This window comes from Ascaphus truei, chromosome 20 (genome assembly GCF_040206685.1).
Source record: "Ascaphus truei isolate aAscTru1 chromosome 20, aAscTru1.hap1, whole genome shotgun sequence".
NCBI lineage: Eukaryota > Metazoa > Chordata > Amphibia > Anura > Ascaphidae > Ascaphus > Ascaphus truei.
The window spans coordinates 2,360,181-2,384,611 of NC_134502.1; the positions used below are offsets into that span (position 1 = coordinate 2,360,181).

Genomic DNA, 24,431 nt, shown 5'->3' on the forward strand with positions numbered 1-24,431 from the left:
CTATGGGGTAAAGTGATGTGTGTAAGGGAGTGATCCTATTTAAGTCTATGGGGTAAAGTGATGTGTATAAGAGGGTGTTCCTATTAAAGTTTATGGGGTAAAGTGATGTGTATGAGAGGGTGATCCTATTAAAGTCTATGGGGTAAAGTGATGTGTGTAAGAGAGTGATCCTATTACAGTCTATGGGGTAAAGTGATGTGTGTAAGAGGGTGATCCTATTACAGTCTATGGGGTAAAGTGATGTGTGTAAGAGAGTGATCCTATTAAAGTCTATAGGGTAACGTGATGTGTGTAAGAGGGTGATCCTATTAAAGTCTATGGGGTAAAGTGATGTGTATAAATGGGTGATCCTATTAAAGTCTATGGGGTAAAGTGATGTGTGTAAGAGGGTGATCCTATTAAGGTATATGGGGTAAAGTGATGTGTGTTAGAGAGTGATCCTATTAAAGTCTATGGGGTAAAGTGATGTGTGTAAGACGGTGATCCTATTAAGGTCAATGGGAGTAACTGATGTGTGTGTAAGAGGGTGAGCCTCATTAGGTGAATGGGGACAACTGAGGTGTGTGTAGTAGTGTGACACTATAAAATAATATGATACTGACGTGCCCCCTATTGGATTCTATCACAGAATGTATAGTCCAATAAGACTTTACAATTTGGAATAGGGAGATTGAAAACACACACCACTTATCTTATTAAAGTCAATGGGTCAGATGGTATATGTGTAAGCGGGTGAACTTAATAAAGTCTATAGGGGCAGCCGATATATGTGTAAGCGGGTGAACTTAATAAAGTCTATAGGGGCAGCCGATATATGTGTAAGCGGGTGAACTTAATAAAGTCTATAGGGGCAGCCGATATATGTGTAAGCGGGTGAACTTAATAAAGTATATAGGCGCAGCCGATATATGTGTAAGAGGGGGAACCTATTAAAGTCAATGGGGGCAGCTGATGTGTGTAAGAGGGGGACCCTATCAATGTCTATGGGGGCAGCTGATGTGTGTAAGAGGGGATCCTATTAAAGTGCGGTATTTGGTGGCAGATAATGTGTGTAAGAGGGGGATCCTATTAATATCTATGAGGGCAATGATGTGTGGACGAGGGGGATCCTACTGTATGAAAGTATATGGGGACAGCTGATGTGTGTAAGAGGGTGATCCTATTAATGTCTATGGGAGCAGCTCATGTGTGTAAGAGGGGATCCTATTAAAGTCTATGGGAGCAGCTCATGTGTGTAAGAGGGTGGTCCAATTAAAGTCTATGGGTTAAAGTGATGTGTGTAAGAGGGTGATCCTATTAAAGTGCTGTATTTGGTGGCAGCTGATGTGGGCAAGAGGGGGATCCTATAAAGTCTATGGGAGCAGCTGGTGTGTGCAAGAGGGTGATCCTATTAAATTCTGTATGGTCAGGTGATGTGTGTAAGAGGGTGATCCTATTAAATTCTATAGGGGCAGTTGATGTGTGTAAGAGTGTGACCCCATTAAAGTGTATGGCTAGTAACGGTGTGTAAGAGGGCGATCCTATTAACGTCTATGTAACACCTCACTAGCGACTGCAAACTTACATCGTGCACTTCCCCGGCTAATTAATACATTAACTTCTGTTTCGACACGCTCAGTGCCGCTATACACTCTCTCCTAGCGACGCCCGCAGCAATGTCCTCATTCCACACGTTATGTGGGACAACGCTGCCGTACAGTGCATACTTCAGAGATAAGTCACCGCCTGTTACTGTTAAGCCACCTGCCCGAGCCCTGACATATAAAAAAGGGACTGATGAGACCTGCAGGGACATTCCTTTACCTGGCAAGCCGGCGGGACTGCACGCAGCGCAGACAGAGTCCTTGTATTTCTTTGTTCCAGCGCAGCAGATAATTATCCTGTGAGATGCATCGGGCGGGGGTACCGTTACCGGGTCCCGGGAGGTGTACGTGGCTTCTTCTCGGGCTCTTTTCCTGTTGCACGGGTAAGGCGTAAGAAGTTGTGTACGTGTTGTGCGCTGAAGCGCCGCGCTGCAGCGTGGTGAAGGAGAGAGATGAGCGGGATCGTAATGGAAGTCGCTTTATTTGTTTTCTTTCTCGTTATGCAGCGCGGCGTGTTCATTATCAGAGTGTAGATACTCAGCATCATTATACAGCGCGGCGTGTTCATTATCAGAGTGTAGATACTCAGCATCATTATACAGCGCGGCGTGTTCATTATCAGAGTGTAGATACTCAGCATCATTATACAGCGCGGTGTGTTCATTATCAGAGTGTAGATACTCAGCATCTTATACAGCGCGGCGTGTTCATTATCAGAGTGTAGATACTCAGCATCATTATACAGCGCGGCGTGTTCATTATCAGAGTGTAGATACTCAGCATCTTATACAGCGCGGCGTGTTCATTATCAGAGTGTAGATACTCAGCATCTTATACAGAGCAGCGTGTTCATTATCAGAGTGTAGATACTCGGCGTCGTTATACAGCGCGGCGTGTTCATTATCAGAGTGTAGATACTCAGCATCTTATACAGCGCGGCGTGTTCATTAGCAGTGTATACATACTCAGCATCATTATACAGCGCGGCGTGTTCATTATCAGAGTGTAGATATTCAGCATCTTATACAGCGCGGCGTGTTCATTATCAGAGTGTAGATACTCAGCATCATTATACAGCGCGGCGTGTTCATTATCAGAGTGTAGATACTCAGCATCATTATACAGCGCGGCGTGTTCATTATCAGAGTGTAGATACTCAGCATCTTATACAGCGCGGCGTGTTCATTATCAGAGTATAGATACTCAGCATCATTATACAGCGCGGCGTGTTCATTATCAGAGTGTAGATACTCAGCATCTTATACAGCGCGGCGTGTTCATTATCAGAGTATAGATACTCAGCATCATTATACAGCGCGGCGTGTTCATTATCAGTGTATAGATACTCAGCATCTTATACAGCGCGGCGTGTTCATTATCAGAGTGTAGATACTCAGCATCATTATACAGCGCGGCGTGTTCATTAGCAGAGTGTAGATACTCAGCATCTTATACAGCGCGGCGTGTTCATTATCAGAGTATAGATACTCAGCATCATTATACAGCGCGGCGTGTTCATTATCAGAGTGTAGATACTCAGCATCTTTATACAGTGCGGCGTGTTCATTATCAGGGTATAGATACTCAGCATCTTATACAGCGCGGCGTGTTCATTATCAGAGTATAGATACTCAGCATCATTATACAGCGCGGCGTGTTCATTATCAGAGTGTAGATACTCAGCATCATTATACAGCGCGGCGTGTTCATTAGCAGAGTGTAGATACTCAGCATCTTATACAGCGCGGCGTGTTCATTATCAGAGTATAGATACTCAGCATCATTATACAGCGCGGCGTGTTCATTATCAGAGTGTAGATACTCAGCATCTTTATACAGCGCGGCGTGTTCATTATCAGAGTGTAGATACTCGGCGTCGTTATACAGCGCGGCGTGTTCATTATCAGAGTGTAGATACTCAGCATCTTATACAGCGCGGCGTGTTCATTAGCAGTGTATACATACTCAGCATCATTATACAGCGCGGCGTGTTCATTATCAGAGTGTAGATATTCAGCATCTTATACAGCGCGGCGTGTTCATTATCAGAGTGTAGATACTCAGCATCATTATACAGCGCGGCGTGTTCATTATCAGAGTGTAGATACTCAGCATCATTATACAGCGCGGCGTGTTCATTATCAGAGTGTAGATACTCAGCATCTTATACAGCGCGGCGTGTTCATTATCAGAGTATAGATACTCAGCATCATTATACAGCGCGGCGTGTTCATTATCAGAGTGTAGATACTCAGCATCTTATACAGCGCGGCGTGTTCATTATCAGAGTATAGATACTCAGCATCATTATACAGCGCGGCGTGTTCATTATCAGAGTGTAGATACTCAGCATCTTTATACAGCGTGGCGTGTTCATTATCAGTGTATAGATACTCAGCATCTTATACAGCGCGGCGTGTTCATTATCAGAGTATAGATACTCAGCATCATGATACAGCGCGGCGTGTTCATTATCAGAGTGTAGATACTCAGCATCATTATACAGCGCGGCGTGTTCATTAGCAGAGTGTAGATACTCAGCATCTTATACAGCGCGGCGTGTTCATTATCAGAGTATAGATACTCAGCATCATTATACAGCGCGGCGTGTTCATTATCAGAGTGTAGATACTCAGCATCTTTATACAGTGCGGCGTGTTCATTATCAGTGTATAGATACTCAGCATCTTATACAGCGCGGCGTGTTCATTATCAGAGTATAGATACTCAGCATCATTATACAGCGCGGCGTGTTCATTATCAGAGTGTAGATACTCAGCATCATTATACAGCGCGGCGTGTTCATTAGCAGAGTGTAGATACTCAGCATCTTATACAGCGCGGCGTTTTCATTATCAGAGTATAGATACTCAGCATCATTATACAGCGCGGCGTGTTCATTATCAGAGTGTAGATACTCAGCATCTTTATACAGCGCGGCGTGTTCATTATCAGTGTATAGATACTCAGCATCTTATACAGCGCGGCGTGTTCATTATCAGTGTGTAGATACTCGGCATCGTTATAAAGCGCGGCGTGTTCATTATCAGAGTGTAGATACTCTGCATCATTATACAGCGCGGCGTGTTCATTATCAGAGTGTAGATACTCTGCATCATTATACAGCGCGGCGTGTTCATTATCAGAGTATAGATACTCAGCATCTTATACAGTGCGGTGTGTTCATTATCAGAGTATAGATACTCAGCATCTTATACAGTGCGGCGTGTTCATTATCAGTGTATAGATACTCAGCATCTTATACAGCGCGGCGTGTTCATTATCAGAGTGTAGATACTCAGCATCTTTATACAGTGTGGCGTGTTCATTATCAGAGTATAGATACTCAGCATCATTATATAGCGCAGCGTGTTCATTATCAGTGTGTAGATACTCCGTATCATTATACATTGTGGTGTGTTCATTATCAGTGTGTAGATACTCCGTATCATTATACATCGTGGTGTGTTCATTATCAGCTTATACTGTAGATACTCATCATCATTATACAGCTCAGTGTGTTCAATATCAGTGTATAGATACTCAGCATCATTATACAGCGCAGCGTGTTCATTATCAGTGCATAGTGATACTCCATATCATTATACAGCGCGGCGTGTTCACTACTGTATCAGTGTATAGATACTCACCATCATTTTACAGCTTAGCGTGTTCATTATCTGTGTACAGTGATACTCAGCATCATTATACAGTGCAGTGTGATCATTATACAGTGCAGTGTGATCATTATCTGTGTACAGTGATACTCAGCATCATTATACAGCGCAGTGTGATCATTATACAGTGCAGTGTGATCATTATCTGTGTACAGTGATACTCAGGATCATTATACAGTGCAGTGTGATCATTATACAGTGCAGTGTGATCATTATCTGTGTACAGTGATACTCAGCATCATTATACAGTGCAGTGTGATCATTATACAGTGCAGTGTGATCATTATCTGTGTACAGTGATACTCAGCATCATTACACAGTACCTTGTGTTCATTCAGTTTATAATGATACTCAGAATCATTATACAGTGCAGCATGTTTAATATCAGTGTATAGATACTCCCCATCATTATACAGTGCAGCATGTTTATTATCAGTGTATAGATACTCCCCATCATTATACAGTGCAGCATGTTTATTATCAGTGTATAGATACTCAGAATCATTATACAGTGCAGCATGATCATTATCAGTGTATAGATACTCAACATCATTATATAGCGCAGCGTGATCATTATCAGTGCATAGATACTCATCATCATTATACAGTGCTGCGTGTTCATTATCAGTGCATAGATACTCAGCACCGTTATACAGTGTGGCGTGATCATTATCAGTGTATGGATACTCATTCCCATTATACAGCGCAGCGTGTTTATTATAAGTGAACATCATTATGCAGAGTGGCTTGTTCATTATCAGCGTATAGATACTCAGCACCAGTATACAGAGTGGCTTGTTCATTATCAGCGTATAGATACTCAGCACCAGTATACAGAGTGGCTTGTCATTATCAGCGTATAGATACTCAGCACCATTATACAGAGTAGCGTGTTCATTATTAGCGTCCAGATACTCAGCACCAGTATACAGCGCGGTGTGTTCATTATAAGTGAAATGATACTCAGCATCAGTATACAGAGTGGCTTGTTCATTATCAGCTTATAGATACTCAGCACCATTATACAGAGTGGCTTGTTCATTATAAGCTTATTGATACTCAGCACCATTATACAGAGTGGCTTGTTCATTATCAGCTTATAGATACTTAGCCCCATTATACAGAGTGGCTTGTTCATTATCAGCGTATAGATACTCAGCACCATTATACAGCGTAGCGTGTTCATTATTAGCGTCCAGATACTCAGCACCAGTATACAGCGCGGCGTGTTCATTATAAGTGAAAAGATACTCAGCATCATTATACAGAGTGGCTTGTTCATTATCAGCTTATAGATACTCAGCACCATTATACAGAGTGGCTTGTTCATTATCAGCTTATAGATACTCAGCCCCATTATACAGAGTGGCTTGTTCATTATCTGCGTATAGATACTCAGCACCAGTATACAGCGCGGCGTGTTCATTATCAGTAAAGGTTACACCGTGCGGTAGCCCCGCCCCCTCCTCACGCGCAGCTGATTTAAGGCAGTGTCCGCTTGGCCTGCGGGTTCCGATGTGTTACAGCCGCTCGTGGCGATACTTACCGATAAACCCACCCCCCTCCCAGCCGGCTTCTGGGGATGCTTTCACCTCACAATGCTGATCCTAGCAGCCGTGTCAGGACTGCCAGAGCCTTCTCTATAGTATATACCGTAGCACTGTTTATATAGCGCAGCGTAACAGCGACGCCGTGTGGTATAAAAAGGCTATGTCAAGTCAGCATGCAGAACACTTCGTCACTGCGGAGGCAAAACTCATCAAGTGCATTTTGGGCAAAAAAACTCCCTAACTGCACTTCCTGACTTGGAATTTGTAGATATTTTGATTGAAAAAATACTCATGAAGTGCCGGTGAATTAATAGTTCTGCGTTACCAACACGTAACTCAGCTCTGGAGACCCCCTGCTCACGCACACTATGAATAAAAATTAAATGTAAGCAGCTTCATTACCTTAGCAGCTACCCGCTAAGGTAATGATTTTTTTGATTTGAAGGTGGTGAGGGGGGGGGGGGGGGTGTTTGATAGGGGTCTTCTGAGCTGAACAAAGTTAATTTCAGCCTCGGGGACCCCCTACTTCCCGACATACAAGCCCTGTTATGGGGTGCCGGTATCCCCTCTGCTTTGTTTACATCCCACAGTCACGTGACCCCCAGGATTTTAACATGGAGATACCGACACCCCATAACGGGGCCTCCATCTTGGGAAGTAGGGTGTCCCTGTACCTGAAATCAATGCGGTTCAGCTCCGGAGACCCCCTGCTACATTATTGTAATGTTAGAATTTGAATCAACCCCCCCCCCCCCACCGCGATCGACTGTGAGAGGCGCGCAGTTAGAGTGACTGATTCAGCCTCTTACTGCGCGTCTATTACAGGCAGGCAGACCCCGGTAGGACTCACACAGCAGGGACCCCCGCTGTGTTAATCCGATGGGCCATTAGTCTGTCTGCTGAAATGTCACTGAAATGTTGCAGCATGTACCCAGCATGTACCCAGCATGTATCTGGGTCTTGTTGGTGGTTGCCCCAGATTTGTTTTAGAATACTCGTCGGCGCTACAGTAGACCCTCAACGGATGATAACTAAATTGATGTCACTGAATTATGTCAACAAGTCCCAGATACTCTGCGGGAGGTTCATGTTCATTCAACGAGAAATACGACTTTCTCCTTCGTAGTTCGTCAATGTGTTAAACTGGTGTCATCTAATCTGAAGCATTAAGGTTGCAATCAGGGCCAGCTGGCATCGCAACGTCACATGACGTCCCATTGTCATGACCGCGTGACGCCATTTGACGTCGCGCAGCCATGTCGATGGGACCATGCAGGGGGAGATGCCACCGGGAGAACGTTTGGAGCCGAGGTCCCACCCATGTCCTTGCACCGAGACCCACAAACATCCTGGAGATTTCCAATCTAAACCCGTAGCCCTGAGATACTCAACCAAAGTTGTCTCCAGGTCAAACCCAGACCGGTTGCAACCCTGGGCCCGGTGCAGAGTGAGTATGGCGGGGGCCTCTTACCTCCTCCGGAGCCGCCATCCCCTCCTGCTGCAACACTTCGACTTGATGACGTGACATCACGTGACGGCGTCACGTCTCTTGCCCGCCACGTCATGCGACGTCACTTTGTCACGGCGGTCCCATAGTAGCAGAAAGATGTGCTGGCACAGGTCGAGACGCCCCTGCGCTCTCCATCCCCCCCCGGAAATTGCCGTTGAAATGCCCCGGTGGTTCGTTTAAACCGCTCCACATTAAACTGTGGTTACTGAAGTTGGGGCGGGGAAGCGCTCGGGGGGGTGGCTGCAATCTCGGGCCCAGGTGCGGTCACACCAATGACAACGCCATAAAGTCGGCCCTGTAAAATGATTCAAAGTATGGTCCAAAGTGCGTGTTCAAAACGTTCTCCTCCTGCTGAAATGCGCGCCCGAAGACGAGGACGCCATAATCAATAACGCACTGATCCAGCTGCTCCAACTCCGGTACAATACAGATTCGTTTTTTCAGTCCTCCTGGTTCAAACCATCCTTTATCAAGAATATAATTTCATGTCAGCGTTTTGGGCCATAATTCTTGCACTTTATAACTTGCTTATCTTCTTCGATGTACGCCCTTTTTGTAACTATGCACCTGATGATGTCACCACCAATTCCAAAGAATATTTATTAGATTAACAAATATTTCTAAAAATGTAATACGCTACTGTGAAAGGTCTATAATCGCTCACATTTTCATGAACATTAACTTATTTCTTGGCAAGATATGACGAAAAAGAAAATGAGTCACTTTTTTTCTGAACGGTGTATATGTTATGTACGTACAGTTTGTGTGTGTGTGTGTATATGTGTGTGTGTGTGTGTGTGTGTGTCTGTGTGTGTGTGTGTGTGTGTGTGTGTGTGTGTGTGTGTGTGTGTGTGTGTGTGTGTGTGTGTACACACACACACACACATTATATATACATTAAAAATGTGAGTGAGAGATAAATACGTGTTAGTTTGCAGGTGTAGGAGGGATGTAGGTGTGTGCGCATGTGGTAATTGTGGGTTGAGTAGAAGTTTAGTAGGTTAGTGTGTGTTGTGGAGAGGTATAGTATATTTTTATATGTGTATGTGTAGAAGTTTAGTAGGTAAGTGTGTGAATGTAGATTTGTAGTAAGTAACTGTGTGAATGTAGAGATGTCGTAGGTAAGTGTGTATATACTAGTCGTGTAGTATGTACAGTAAGTGTATGTTGTGTCGAGTTGTACCATATTTATAAATGTCTGTTTCTGAAGTAATTACAGGAATTACTGCAGGAGCAACTACAGAAGCAACTACAGGAGTAACTACAGGTGTAACTACAGGTGTAACTACAGGTGTAACTACAGAAGCAACTACAGGTGTAACTACAGAAGCAACTACAGGTGTAACTACAGAAGCAACTACAGGAGTAACTACAGAAGCAACCACAGCTGTAACTACAGAAGCAACAACAGGTGTAACTACAGGTGTAACTACAGAAGCAACCACAGGAGTAACTACAGAAGCAACCACAGCTGTAACTACAGAAGCAACTACAGGTGTAACTACAGAAGCAACTACAGGTGTAACTACAGAAGTAACTACAGGTGTAACTACAGAAGTAACTACAGTAGCAACTTCAGGTGTAACTACAGAAGCAACTACAAGTGTAACTACAGAAGGAACTACAGGTGTAACTACAGAAGGAACTACAGGAGTAGCTACAGAAGCAACTACAGGAGTAACTACAGGTGTAACTACAGAAGCAACTACAGGTGTAACTACAGAAGCAACTACAGGAGTAACTACAGAAGCAACAACAGGTGTAACTACAGGTGTAACTACAGGTGTAACTACAGAAGCAACTATAGGTGTAACTACAGAAGTAACTACAGTAGCAACTTCAGGTGTAACTACAGAAGCAACTACAAGTGTAACTACAGAAGGAACTACAGGTGTAACTACAGAAGGAACTACAGGAGTAGCTACAGAAGCAACTACAGGAGTAACTACAGAAGCAACTACAGGTGTAACTACAGGTGTAACTACAGAAGCAACTACAGACGCAACTACAGGTTTAACTACAGAAGCAACTACAGGAGTAACTACAGAAGCAACTACAGAAGCAACTACAGGTGTAACTACAGGTGTAACTACAGAAGTAACTACAGTAGCCACTACAGGTGTAACTACAGAAGCAACTACAGGAGTAACTACAGGTGTAACTACAGAAGCAACTACAGGTGTAACTACAGAAGCAACTACAGGTGTAACTACAGCAGCAACTACAGGTGTAACTACAGAAGCAACTACAGGTGTAACTACAGGTGTAACTACAGAAGCAACTACAGGTGTAACTACAGAAGCAACTACAGGTGTAACTACAGCAGCAACTACAGGTGTAACTACAGATGCAACTACAGATGCAACTACAGGTGAAACTACAGAAGCAACCACAGGAGTAACTACAGAAGCAACCACAGCTGTAACTACAGAAGCAACTACAGGTGTAACTACAGGTGTAACTACAGATGCAACTACAGAAGCAACCACAGGAGTAACTACAGAAGCAACCACAGCTGTAACTACAGAAGCAACCACAGGTGTAACTACAGAAGCAACTACAGTTGTAACTACAGAAGTAACTACAGAAAGAACTACAGAAGCAACTTCAGGTGTAACTACAGAAGCAACTACAGGTGTAACTACAGAAGCAACTACAAGTGTAACTACAGAAGCAACTACAGGTGTAACTACAGATGCAACTACAGGTATAACTACAAGTGTAACTACAGAAGCAACTACAGGTGTAACTACAGGTGTAACTACAGAAGGAACTACAGAAGCATCTACAGAAGCAACTACAGAAGCAAATACAGGTGTAACTACAGAAGCAACTACAGGTGTAACTACAGGTATAACCACAGAAGCAACTACAGGTGTAACTACAGAAGCAACTACAGGTGTAACTACAGGTATAACTACAGAAGCAAATACAGGTGTAACTACAGAAGCAACTACAGGTATAACCACAGAAGCAACTACAGGTGTAACTACAGATGTAACTACAGAAGCAACTACAGGTGTAACTACAGGTATAACTACAGAAGCAACTACAGGTGTAACTACAGAAGCAACTACAGGAGCAACTACAGAAGTAACTATAGGTATAACTACAGAAGCAACTACAGGTGTAACTACAGAAGCAACTACAGGTGTAGCTACAGAAGCAACAACAGGTGTAACTACAGAAGTAACTGCAGGTGTAACTACAGTAGCAACTACAGGTGTAACTACAGGTGTAACTACAGAAGCAACTACAGGTGTAACAACTGAAGCAACTACAGGGGTAACTACAGAAGCAACTACAGGTGTAACTACAGAAGCAACTACAGGTGTAACTACAGAAGGAACTACAGGTGTAACTACAGAAGGAACTACAAGTGTAACTACAGAAGCAACTACAGGTGTAACTACAGAAGCAACCACAGCTGTAACTACAGAAGCAACTACAGGTGTAACTACAGAAGCAACTACAGGTGTAACTACAGGTGTAACTACAGATGCAACTACAGAAGCAACCACAGGAGTAACTACAGAAGCAACCACAGCTGTAACTACAGAAGCAACTACAGGTGTAACTACAGAAGCAACTACAGTTGTAACTACAGAAGTAACTACAGGTGTAACTACAGAAAGAACTACAGAAGCAACTTCAGGTGTAACTACAGAAGCAACTACAGGTGTAACTACAGAAGCAACTACAAGTGTAACTACAGAAGGAACTACAGGTGTAGCTACAGAAGCAACAACAGGTGTAACTACAGAAGTAACTGCAGGTGTAACTACAGTAGCAACTACAGGTGAAACTACAGGTGTAACTACAGAAGCAACTACAGGTGTAACTACAGGTATAACTACAGAAGCAACTACAGGTGTAACTACAGAAGCAACTACAGGAGCAACTACAGAAGTAACTATAGGTATAACTACAGAAGCAACTACAGGTGTAACTACAGAAGCAACTACAGGTGTAGCTACAGAAGCAACAACAGGTGTAAATACAGAAGTAACTGCAGGTGTAACTACAGTAGCAACTACAGGTGTAACTACAGGTGTAACTACAGAAGCAACTACAGGTGTAACTACTGAAGCAACTACAGGGGTAACTACAGGAGTAACTACAGAAGCAACTACAGGTGTAACTACAGAAGCAACTACAGGTGTAACTACAGGTGTAACTACAGATGCAACTACAGAAGCAACCACAGGAGTAACTACAGAAGCAACCACAGCTGTAACTACAGAAGCAACTACAGGTGTAACTACAGAAGCAACTACAGTTGTAACTACAGAAGTAACTACAGGTGTAACTACAGAAAGAACTACAGAAGCAACTTTAGGTGTAACTACAGAAGCAACTACAGGTGTAACTACAGAAGCAACTACAAGTGTAACTACAGAAGGAACTACAGGTGTAACTACAGAAAGAACTACAGAAGCAACTACAGGTGTAACTACAGAAGCAACAACAGGAGTAACTACAGAAGCAACCACAGCTGTAACTACAGAATCAACTACAGAAGCAACAACAGGTGTAACTACAGAAGTAACTACAGGTGTAACTACAGAAGCAACTACAGGTGTAACTACAGATGCAACTACAGGTATAACTACAAGTGTAACTACAGAAGCAACTACAGGTGTAACTACAGATGCAACTACAGGTGTAACTACAGAAGGAACTACAGAAGCATCTACAGAAGCAACTACAGAAGCAAATACAGGTGTAACTACAGAAGCAACTACAGGTGTAACTACAGGTATAACCACAGAAGCAACTACAGGTGTAACTACAGATGTAACTACAGAAGCGACTACAGGTGTAACTACAGGTATAACTACAGAAGCAACTACAGGTGTAACTACAGAAGCAACTACAGGAGCAACTACAGAAGTAACTATAGGTATAACTACAGAAGCAACTACAGGTGTAACTACAGAAGCAACTACAGGTGTAGCTACAGAAGCAACTACAGGTGTAACTACAGAAGTAACTGCAGGTGTAACTACAGTAGCAACTACAGGTGTAACTACAGAAGCAACTACAGGTGTAACTACTGAAGCAACTACAGGGGTAACTACAGGAGTAACTACAGAAGCAACTACAGGTGTAACTACAGAAGCAACTACAGGTGTAACTACAGAAGGAACTACAGGTGTAACTACAGAAGGAACTACAAGTGTAACTACAGAAGCAACTACAGGTGTAACTACAGAAGCAACTACAAGTGTAACTACAGAAGTAATTACAGGTGTAACTACAGAAGCAACTACAGGTGTAACTACAGTAGCCACTACAGGTGTAACTACAGAAGCAACTACAGGTGTAACTACAGAAGGAACTACAGGTGTAACTACAGAAGGAACTACAGGTGTAACTACAGAAGCAACTACAGGTGTAACTACAGGTGTAACTACAGGTGTAACTACAGAAGCAACTACAGGTGTAACTACAGAAGCAACTACAGGTGTAACTACAGAAGTAACTACAGGTGTAACTACAGAAGTAACTACAGTAGCCACTACAGGTGTAACTACAGAAGGAACTACAGGTGTAACTACAAAAGGAACTACAGGTGTAACTACAGAAGGAACTACAGGTGTAACTACAGAAGCAACTACAGGAGTAACTACAGAAGCAACTACAGGTGTAACTACAGAAGCAACTACAGGTGTAACTACAGAAGAAACTACAGGTGTAACTACAGAAGCAACTACAGGTGTAACTACAGAAGCAACTACAGGTGTAACTACAGAAGCAACTACAGGTGTAACTACAGGTGTAACTACAGAAGCAACTACAGGTGTAACTACAGAAGTAACTACAGTAGCCACTACAGGTGTAACTACAGAAGGAACTACAGGTGTAACTACAGAAGGAACTACAGGTGTAACTACAGAAGCAACTACAGGTGTAACTACAGAAGGAACTACAGGTGTAACTACAGAAGCAACTACAGGTTTAACTACAGAAGTATCTACAGAAGCAACTACAGGTGTAACTACAGGTGTAACTACAGAAGCAACTACAGGTGTAACTACAGAAGGAACTACAGGTGTAACTACAGAAGGAACTACAGGTGTAACTACAGAAGCAACTACAGGTGTAACTACAGAAGCAACTACAGGAGTAACTACAGAAGCAAATACAGGTGTAACTACAGAAGCAACTACAGAAGCAACTACAGGAGTAACTACAGAAGCAACAACAAGTGTAACTACAGGTGTAACTACAGAAGTAACTACAGGTGTAACTATAGAAGCAACTACAGATGCAACTACAGGTGTAACTACAGAAGTAACTACAGGTGTAACGACAGAAGGAACTACAGGTGTAACTACAGGTGTAACTACAGAAGTAACTACAGGTGTAACTACAGAAGCAACTACAGGTGTAACTACAGAAGTAACTACAGTAGCCACTACAGGTGTAACTACAGAAGGAACTACAGGTGTAACTACAAAAGGAACTACAGGTGTAACTACAGAAGGAACTACAGGTGTAACTACAGAGGCAACTACAGGAGTAACTACAGAAGCAACTACAGGTGTAACTACAGAAGCAACTACAGGTGTAACTACAGAAGAAACTACAGGTGTAACTACAGAAGCAACTACAGGTGTAACTACACAAGCAACTACAGGTGTAACTACAGAAGCAACTACAGGTGTAACTACAGGTGTAACTACAGAAGCAACTACAGGTGTAACTACAGAAGTAACTACAGTAGCCACTACAGGTGTAACTACAGAAGGAACTACAGGTGTAACTACAGAAGGAACTACAGGTGTAACTACAGAAGCAACTACAGGTGTAACTACAGAAGGAACTACAGGTGTAACTACAGAAGCAACTACAGGTTTAACTACAGAAGTATCTACAGAAGCAACTACAGGTGTAACTACAGGTGTAACTACAGAAGCAACTACAGGTGTAACTACAGAAGGAACTACAGGTGTAACTACAGAAGGAACTACAGGTGTAACTACAGAAGCAACTACAGGTGTAACTACAGAAGCAACTACAGGAGTAACTACAGAAGCAAATACAGGTGTAACTACAGAAGCAACTACAGAAGCAACTACAGGAGTAACTACAGAAGCAACAACAAGTGTAACTACAGGTGTAACTACAGAAGTAACTACAGGTGTAACTATAGAAGCAACTACAGGTGTAACTACAGATGCAACTACAGGTGTAACTACAGAAGTAACTACAGGTGTAACGACAGAAGGAACTACAGGTGTAACTACAGAAGTAACTACAGGTGTAACTACAGAAGCAACTACAGGTGTAACTACAGAAGTTACAATAGGTGTAACTACAGAAGCAACTACAGGAGTAACCTCAGAATCAACGACAGGAGTAACTACAGAAGCAACTACAGGAGTAACCTCAGAATCAACGACAGGATTAACTACAGAAGCAACTACAGGTGTAACTACAGGTGTAACTACAGGAGTAACTACAGAAGCAACTAAAGGTGTAACTACAGACACAACAACAGGAGTAACTACAGAAGCAACTACAGGAGTAACTACAGGTGTAACTACAGAAGTAACTACAGGTGTAACTACAGAAGCAACTACAGGTATAACTACAGAAGCAACTACAGAAGCAACTACAGGTGTAACTACAGAAGTAACTAGAGATGCAACTACAGGTGTAACTACAGAAGCAACTACATTTGTAACTACAGAAGCAACTACAGGTTTAACTACAGAAGCTACTACAGAAGCAAATATAGGTGTAACTACAGAAGCAATTGCAGGTGTAACTACAGAAGTAACTACAGGAGTAACTACAGGTGTAACTACAGAAGCAACTACAGGTGTAACTACAGAAGCAACTACAGGTGTAACTACAGGTGTAACTACAGAAGCAACTACAGGTGTAACTACAGAAGCAACTGCAGGCGTAACTACAGGTGTAACTACAGAAGCAAATACAGGTGTAACTACAGGTGTAACTACAGAAGCAACTACAGGTGTAACTACAGAAGTATCTACAGGAGTAACTACAGAAGCAACTACATTTGTAACTACAGAAGCAACTACAAGTTTAACTACAGAAGCTACTACAGAAGCAAATATAGGTGTAACTACAGAATCAATTGCAGGTGTAACTACAGAAGTAACTACAGGAGTAACTACAGAAGCAACTACAGATGTAACTACAGAAGCAACTACAGGTGTAACTACAGAAGCAACTACAGGTGTAACTACAGGTGTAACTACAGAAGCAACTGCAGGCGTAACTACAGGTGTAACTACAGAAGCAAATACAGGTGTAACTACAGAAGCAACTACAGGTGTAACTACAGAAGTATCTACAGGAGTAACTACAGAAGCAACTACAGGTGTAACTACGGAAGCAACTACAGGAGTAACTACAGGTGTAAATACAGAAGCAACTACAGGTGTAACTACAGAAGCAAATACAGGTGTAGCTACAGAAGTAACTGCAGGTGTAACTACAGAAGCAACTACAGGTGTAACTACAGAAGCAACTACAGGTGTAACTACAGAAGTAACTACAGTTTTAACTACAGAAGCAAATACAGGTTTAACTACAGAAGTAACTACAGAAGCTACTACAGAAGTAACTACAGGAGTAACTACAGAAGCAACTACAGGAATAACCTCAGAATCAATGGCAGGAGTAACTACAGAAGCACCTACAGGTTTAACTACAGAAGCAACTACAGGTGTAACTACAGAATCAACTACAGGTTTAACTACAGAAGCAACTACAGGTGTAACTATAGAAGCAACTACAGGAGTAACTACAGAAGTATCTACAGAAGTGACTACAGGGGTTACTACAGAAATAACCACAGGACTAACTACAGAATCAACTACAGGTGTAACTACATCTTCAGGGCAAACTGCAACTTCAGGAGAAACTATGACTTCAAGGGCATTTACAACAATGGGTCGTATTACAGCCTTTACAGTTGGCATACATCCTGCCACCAGAACGTCCTCTACTAGAAGAACAATGATCCCGACCACAGCCAGGATGATTACACTAAAGAGACCGATGACATCAACGGCCAAAGGTAACGTTTCTGAACTACTCAGGTTGAACACAGTTGTTCGACTTGGTTGATATTCCAAGACCCCCAAAACTGTCTCTATTTATCTTCTCTTATGTGTCTCGGTTATCTAACACTCAATTTCTTATCTGCTATGGGATTTGGCCAGTACAACCCAGCTAAACAATGAAGTGGTTTACTTGGTGGGCAACTTGCACATTGTCCGTTACTACCGAACATTTCAATGGCAAATCCACAATTAGATTCCATAATGTCTAGACTACCACCCAACATGCCGGTGGTTTGGATGATATCCAATGACCAACATATGCCCACCCAACAACCTAATTATTCAACAGCAATTTGACTTAGCAATTATATTATTACGAGCCACCAACTCAATAGTTTATCATATATCAGACTTGACCAATAAATTCCCACTCAGTAACCCAATGTTGTATATTCCATGAAACTCAGTAATTTCTCGAGTACGACACAACGATCCAATGTTTTATTTGATATCCAACTTTACTATATCTCTATTACAACCCTCATCCCCATTTTTCATTGAGATCCAACACTTAGTAATGTATCTATTATGGGAATCAGTGCCGGGGCGTAAAATTGAAGGGTTTATCTGCAATACAATGTACCGCTGTCCATTATGACTAAGCATCTCAATGGTTAATCCACCATTAGATTCTGTAATCTCTCCTTTACCAACAAACAGTCCAAACTTGTGTCTGGTATACAGCTTGACTGTGTCTCCATTACAACCCCCCCAAAAAAACATTTGTTCATTTGACACAAAGTACTAAAGTTGATCTGTTTTGGGATTTGCCCATTATGTTTTCACCCAATAATATGATTGGTTAAATGCCATTCGCCTCAACCTTATTTACATTACAACCCAAATACTCAACAATCTATCTTCTTCAAGATACAGTATGCTAGTGTCTCCATTATTACTCAACACTTCAATGTTAGTCTCTTCTTTCTACCCAACACAGCCATGTCGTTTATAGTATCTCTTAGCTGATATACTGTAGTCGTTTCTCTGTTACGGATCAACATCCTAGTATTTTAGCTAACATTCGACAATGACATTTTGCTATTACAACTCCCCACAACAAAGAAATCAGGATTGTGCTTTCACATTTGAAGATGTCCCTCAACACACACTTCTTCATGGTAGTCATCCTCTAAGTACATCTTCTTCCTCCTATATTTTCCGGCCTGCCTTATCTTCAGCTGATAAGCCAAGAACATGTGCAGGGTGAACGTAGATGTGTAGATTATATAGAGATGTTCCTCATGGCTCCTTCTTCTTTGCAGGACCTTCTGCATCCGTTGCTGTGCCGAGCTGGGGTATCATCCTTATTTCCCTGGGAGCAATGTGTGGAACAATCTTCACACTCATTTTCTGCTTTGGGGTAAGTTTTAGTTTAAGTACTTTTTCACAATTCCCTTCTCTATGCGTCTCTGTGTCACTTTGCATGGGGAGGGAAAGACTCTTAGCTCCCTTCTGTCTGTGTCACTGTGTCACCCTGTGGGGGGACAAACTCATAGCTCCCTTCTGTTTTTGTCACTGTGTCTCCCTGTGGTGGGAAGAACAGACTCATGGCTGGGTGACCCTGCCACTGGGTGACACTGGGTGACCCTGCAGGAGGAGGGACAGACTCATAGCTCCTTTCTGTCTGTGACACTGGGTCACCCTGCGGTGGGTAGAATGGACTCATAGCTCCCTTTTGTCTGTGTCACTATGACACCCTGCGGGGGGGAGGGAGAGACTCTCAGCTCACTTCTGACTGTGCCACTGTGTCACCTTGTGTCACCCCCACTGTCAATCTCTCCCTCCTTCTCCATTCATCACCTGCATCTCTATCACTCTCTCCCTCTCTCCCCCTCTCTCTCTCTCTCTCTCCCCCCTCTCTCCCTCTCCTCCCATCCCCCTCTCTTCCTCCCTTTATATCTCTTCAAATATTTCTCTTTCACTCAGCCCCTCACTCTCCCCTGCCTCTCTCTTCAACTCTCTCTCTCTTCCCCCCCCCATTGTTCTCTCTCTCTCTCTCTCTCTCTCTCTCTCTCTCTCTCACGCTCTCTCTCTTTTTCACCCCATTGTAAAAAAATGTTGCGAATACAGGGACACATTTTCACATCTCTGCTCAGCACTACTGTATGGTCCATGTTTAATAACTATACACTGTACGCTCTTCCTCAGGTTGCATACTGTATGAAGGGGTCCACCTTTGGCCCAACTATGTTTACAGTTAACGGACCCTGATCTTCCAAATAAGCGACATGCAGAAGTTGAACAATCATGAACTCTTCCGCCTCTCACTTCCAAGCTCAGCACATTCTCAGCTTCAACATCTCTACCAATTTATTCCAGCTGTAGTTCATTATCTGAATATACTTACATATATACTTACACATAGGTGACTAGACTCGACACTTAGCGGTGGTCTGGTTATGTCACAAGAAGACATTACCATTGTTGGACTGAGATGGAACTCAACTGGATTCCAAGAGAGATGAAAAGACCAAGACGAAGACCAAAGTAATTTGGGAGGATGGACTTTGGTGATGTATCGGAGCCACGTGGAGACGAGAGTACCTGGGAGATCATCGGGGGGGCTTCATCTATCAGTGGAACGACAAGGGATGAAGATGGCGATGATGTTATATTTGTATGTAAACACACACTTCAAACACTGATCACTCATAGCTGTGTATCCTTAACCCTGGGCTAATCTTAAATATGTAAATATATTGTTTTTTTAAATAATTTATACATATACTGTGTATAATGTGTGTGTGTGTGTGTGTGTGTGTGTGTGTGTGTGTGTGTGTGTGTGTGTGTGTGTGTGTGTGTGTGTGTGTGTGTGTGTGTGTGTGTGTGTGTGTGTGTGTGTGTGTGAGGGGGAGGCTGGCACTGCCACTACGTGTGCTGTACCTGTGCTGTGTATTCATGTCATGGTTTAAGAGAGTGTATGTGTGAGTGTCTGGCACTGCCGATGCCTATACCTTTCCAATATGTAAAATACATTTGTATATGAATTATAAATAATTTGCTTTCTATTTATTTGACTCAAAGTGGAGCTAAAAATATATATATATTTTGGAAAGTAAAAAATGTATGGATTGCTTCTCTCTTCCGTTTATTATTATTATTATTATTATTATATACTGTATTAGGCCATGTTTATATCCAAAATTGCCTCCGCTGCAAGTCCGAAAAACAAATACATAAAACCCAATGTAAACCCACATACCAATTGCGACAGCTGCACAGCTACGTACTGCAAAGCTGCAAGCCCCTCAGGAGACACGAGAAATGGTTTTTGCCAAGCGACGGCTGTGTCATGTGATTTGAAAGGCCAATCACAGTGCATCTCTATCAAACCAATCACAGGACCCAAATTCTTAGCCAATCACATATGGCCATGTCTCCCTGCGCTACAGAACACTTTTGATTGTGCACAAATCGCCCGGCGATGTCGCTATGATGACATCACTGGATCGTGCTGCAGCTCTGCGGTTTTGTTGAATCATATAATATTATTTATGATATTTATGATATTTATCTTAAAATACTTATTATTAGATAGTTTATGAAATAACTGTAAAATAACATTAAAAAAATGATCCAAAAAATGCAAAATAAAATGAAATTTCTATTTAAGTTTATAATCTTTTACTTAAAATAATTCCTGTTTATTGTAAAATAATTTCCTGCGCTTTAAAAAGATAAAAGGTTGGTACTGTACATGTATTTCCCGATAATGTCTAAAAAAATAAAAACATATTTAAAACATTTTTGAGGGGGCCAAAACTCTGAAAACAGAAAAATGACAAAGGTTTACATTTCAAAAGTGATTATTTAAAATTATTTCGGAATATATCATTATGATATACTGTAGAAACAAGTTGTCACTAACATAGAATATATATATATATATATATATATATATATACACACAGTATAATTTGGCAAAACAATAAAAAATAAAAATAGTAAATTAAAAAAAAATCCTCTCTCTCTCTCTCTCTCTCTCTCTCTCTCTCTCTCTTTCTCTCTCTTTCTCTCTCTCTCTCTCGCTCTCTCTCGCTCTCTCTCATAACTAGAAGAAGAAAGTGACCCTAGAATCACTGAAAGCCCCTATTACCTGCGCTCAGTTGTATATTGATAGGAAATAGATATGAATTATCTTATATATGTAACGGTTGTTCGTGTCTGGTCTGACCCACCCAATCTCACATTGGCCCCTGTGGTCTATCCAGCCCCCATTACATGCGTGTGTCTGGTGGTGCACCTGTAGGCAACAGGACTCCTGAGTCTCCCGCATGATGGTATTCGGGGATGCCAACCCAGACAGGTATCTGAGGTAGTGTGTGCGAGTCCTACTTACATCACGTGCAGCGCCTCCACCTCATCAGGATCTATGCGTATGCAGGTAGAGGGTCCTAATGAGGAACTCCTTCTCGGTGGTGGGGGCCCAGGTAGAGTAATTGCAGACTCACACCATGGGGTTCTTGAACAAGCCATATTTATTGTTCATTGGTGATAAGGCCCAGCTGCCCCTCACAGTCATGGATTCAGTCGCACATTGCTCGGTGATCCCCTTTAAAAGGTACGCCCTCCCAATGGAGTGGGATTCCCTCTCCCCGCAGGGAGATCACCCCTGTGCCAGGTCCCTGGACACAGTTGGCCTTCTCTGGCTGGATATCGTATGATGCCACTAGTTACTGCACTAGTGGGCACCTCTGAAACTTGCTGCTTCACCTTGTAACATTAACCTTTTTCCACCACTGCAAACTTCCACACTAACTTTAGGCAGTGCAGTGCCTTATATACCTCAGAAAGCAGGCACAGCTCTGATGTCACTAATCATGGACTCAGCAGCATGTAGCCACTCCCATCATACATAGGGCACCTCACCAGGGTGTGAGGGCAAACCTCCATGATTACTGCTGGCATTCCTGTAACTTACCAGGTTTTGCTGCCAGCAGGAGAGATGACTGTAGACATTGTTATGCATGACTACATATATAAAAATTCAGACGTATAGCAGTACACATTCCTATAACCAAGGGTAAGCAGATAGTAAAAGAAGCAAACTGTAGCTAGTAAACCTACTCACACTGTGTGCTCATTTGCATGTCATTTCCCAGAATCACTTTCAGCAGAGATATATAATGTATTTGAAATATCTGCATATACAGATGTAGCCAACGTTACTGCAGCCCGTGGCATGCTCCAGCGTGTGCAATAGTGTGATCGCCCTGAGAGCCCTTCTCACATGCAGCAAAGTCTGACATCTTGTCTGACATCTTGAGGGAAGTCCTGGACAGAACCGAAACGTTGACAGTTAAAACGTTCAGTTTTCACTTTTGCACAAGACCTGTGAGAGCCATTTTGTGTTTGATACTGTAGTGTAAGGGTAGACATCCCCCAGAAACAAGGTATGGAGAAGAAACTGGACATCCAATATAAGTGGTAAGTTGGTTCAGCTAATGCACCTTCATCAGGGTCATTAGCTGACGAGAAATGTTGGATTTCTTCCTCTATTTCAATACAATTTATTTGTGGGTTTCATTGCTACTTACCATTTACAGTACCTTTGATGAGCAGTATCTTCTCCATACCTTGGTCCTGATATAACTTTATACTATTCAATATTACACATGCACTCGCTAATATGAGACCACTGTCAGCATCTCGATAAAGGTCCCCACAGTTCACTGAAATGTCAATCTACAATCATCTGCTCAACCCCCACGGAGGGAGTGAGGAGGAGGAACGCCGCCCTACGGACAATAGCAGACATCCATTATCACTATCTCCCTGTGGTATATACCCTGTTTCCACTTATCATAATGTGCATCAGCACAGGAGTTCTAGTAGGGATCTTTGCAGTTTATGCGCTTATACAAAGCTTCACTTACGTGCAGTTTCTCCTTTAGGAGTTGGACTCATTTTTTCACCTGGAGTAACTTTGTTTACGTTTATCACTTTCATATAGGGAGTTTTTACAGGTAAAAAGGGAAGTACCATTGGACACCTATTGCCCTTTGGGAATAGGCTTGAAGAAGGGGCCTTCACCCCGAAACATTGCCCCCCTTCCCCTGTATCACCTTTTGTTTGCACCCCCCTCCCTTCCCCATTGTGGTTTTCCTTTCCACCTGTAACAGTGTTTCCCCCATCTGGTGGAGATTTGGTCATTACTGGTCATGTGGTGCATGATACCTGCTGGTAACAGGAGGGCTGAGTCGTCCGCCGGTAGTAGTGGGGACACAGGACTAGGCTTCTGGGGTTCATACCCTACACATTCTTTAGCAGTGCAGCGCCTCCATCTGCCATAGGCTCCAGGGAACTGAAGATGATCTCCCACGGTAGAACCGATTACCTCTCCACACACCAGGCTGGAGGTATATGCAAACAGGAACAGTTTATTGACTTCACTGTACAGCACAGTAATGAGGCAGGGTTCTGTCCGATGCAGTCTCGCAGCTAACTGAAGGATGGTCCCTGGACTTTCACTATAAGCCAAGGGCAGCCGCAGCAGTCCCAGCTCTTCCCTGCCCCTCTAGCAGAGGTATGGTACACACTCACTCTCCCCCAGAGGGAAGAGGACCAGAGTAGGCCCAATAATCAGCCTCCCTAATGTGTTGACCTGCCGTCTTCAAGTGGGGGAAGGCACTGCTGAATTAGGGGTGGCACTGCCCATAAGTACAGCCAGGAGGAGGGCACCAGGTATGTCCCATGATTGAAGTGCAAAACGTGATATATCAAAAGTGGCGCTCTATTATAAGCTTTAAACACGTGTTAATCCAATATTAACATATAAACCATAAATTGAATAAATATAAGTGATACAAACAAATCCTTGAATGCTGCTGTGACCCAGTGCAGGACTGCTCTCTCAATCCCAGGTGAATATGGCGACGTGGTGATCAAAGGGAAGCGCAAACATGTGGAGATATAAAAAATAAAACTGATGGTGCAGTATTGTGACAAATAAATACGTATTCTTCTTTAAGTCTGCTGTTATTTATACTCACAAGTGTGAG

At 42.7% G+C, this 24,431-nt stretch overlaps 1 protein-coding gene across 1 annotated transcript; it reads left to right on the forward strand.

Annotated features, from left to right (window-relative positions):
• Positions 1-1,739: 1,739 nt before the first annotated feature.
• LOC142471445 (uncharacterized) lies at positions 1,740-20,491 on the forward strand. Its single transcript, XM_075578248.1, has 5 exons — positions 1,740-1,966; positions 9,531-12,923; positions 12,972-17,381; positions 18,693-18,790; positions 19,579-20,491. The coding sequence occupies exons 1-5, from the start codon at positions 1,888-1,890 to the stop codon at positions 19,639-19,641; spliced, it is 8,043 nt and encodes a 2,680-aa protein (XP_075434363.1). The 5' UTR covers positions 1,740-1,887; the 3' UTR covers positions 19,642-20,491.
• The last annotated feature ends 3,940 nt before the right edge of the window (positions 20,492-24,431 follow it).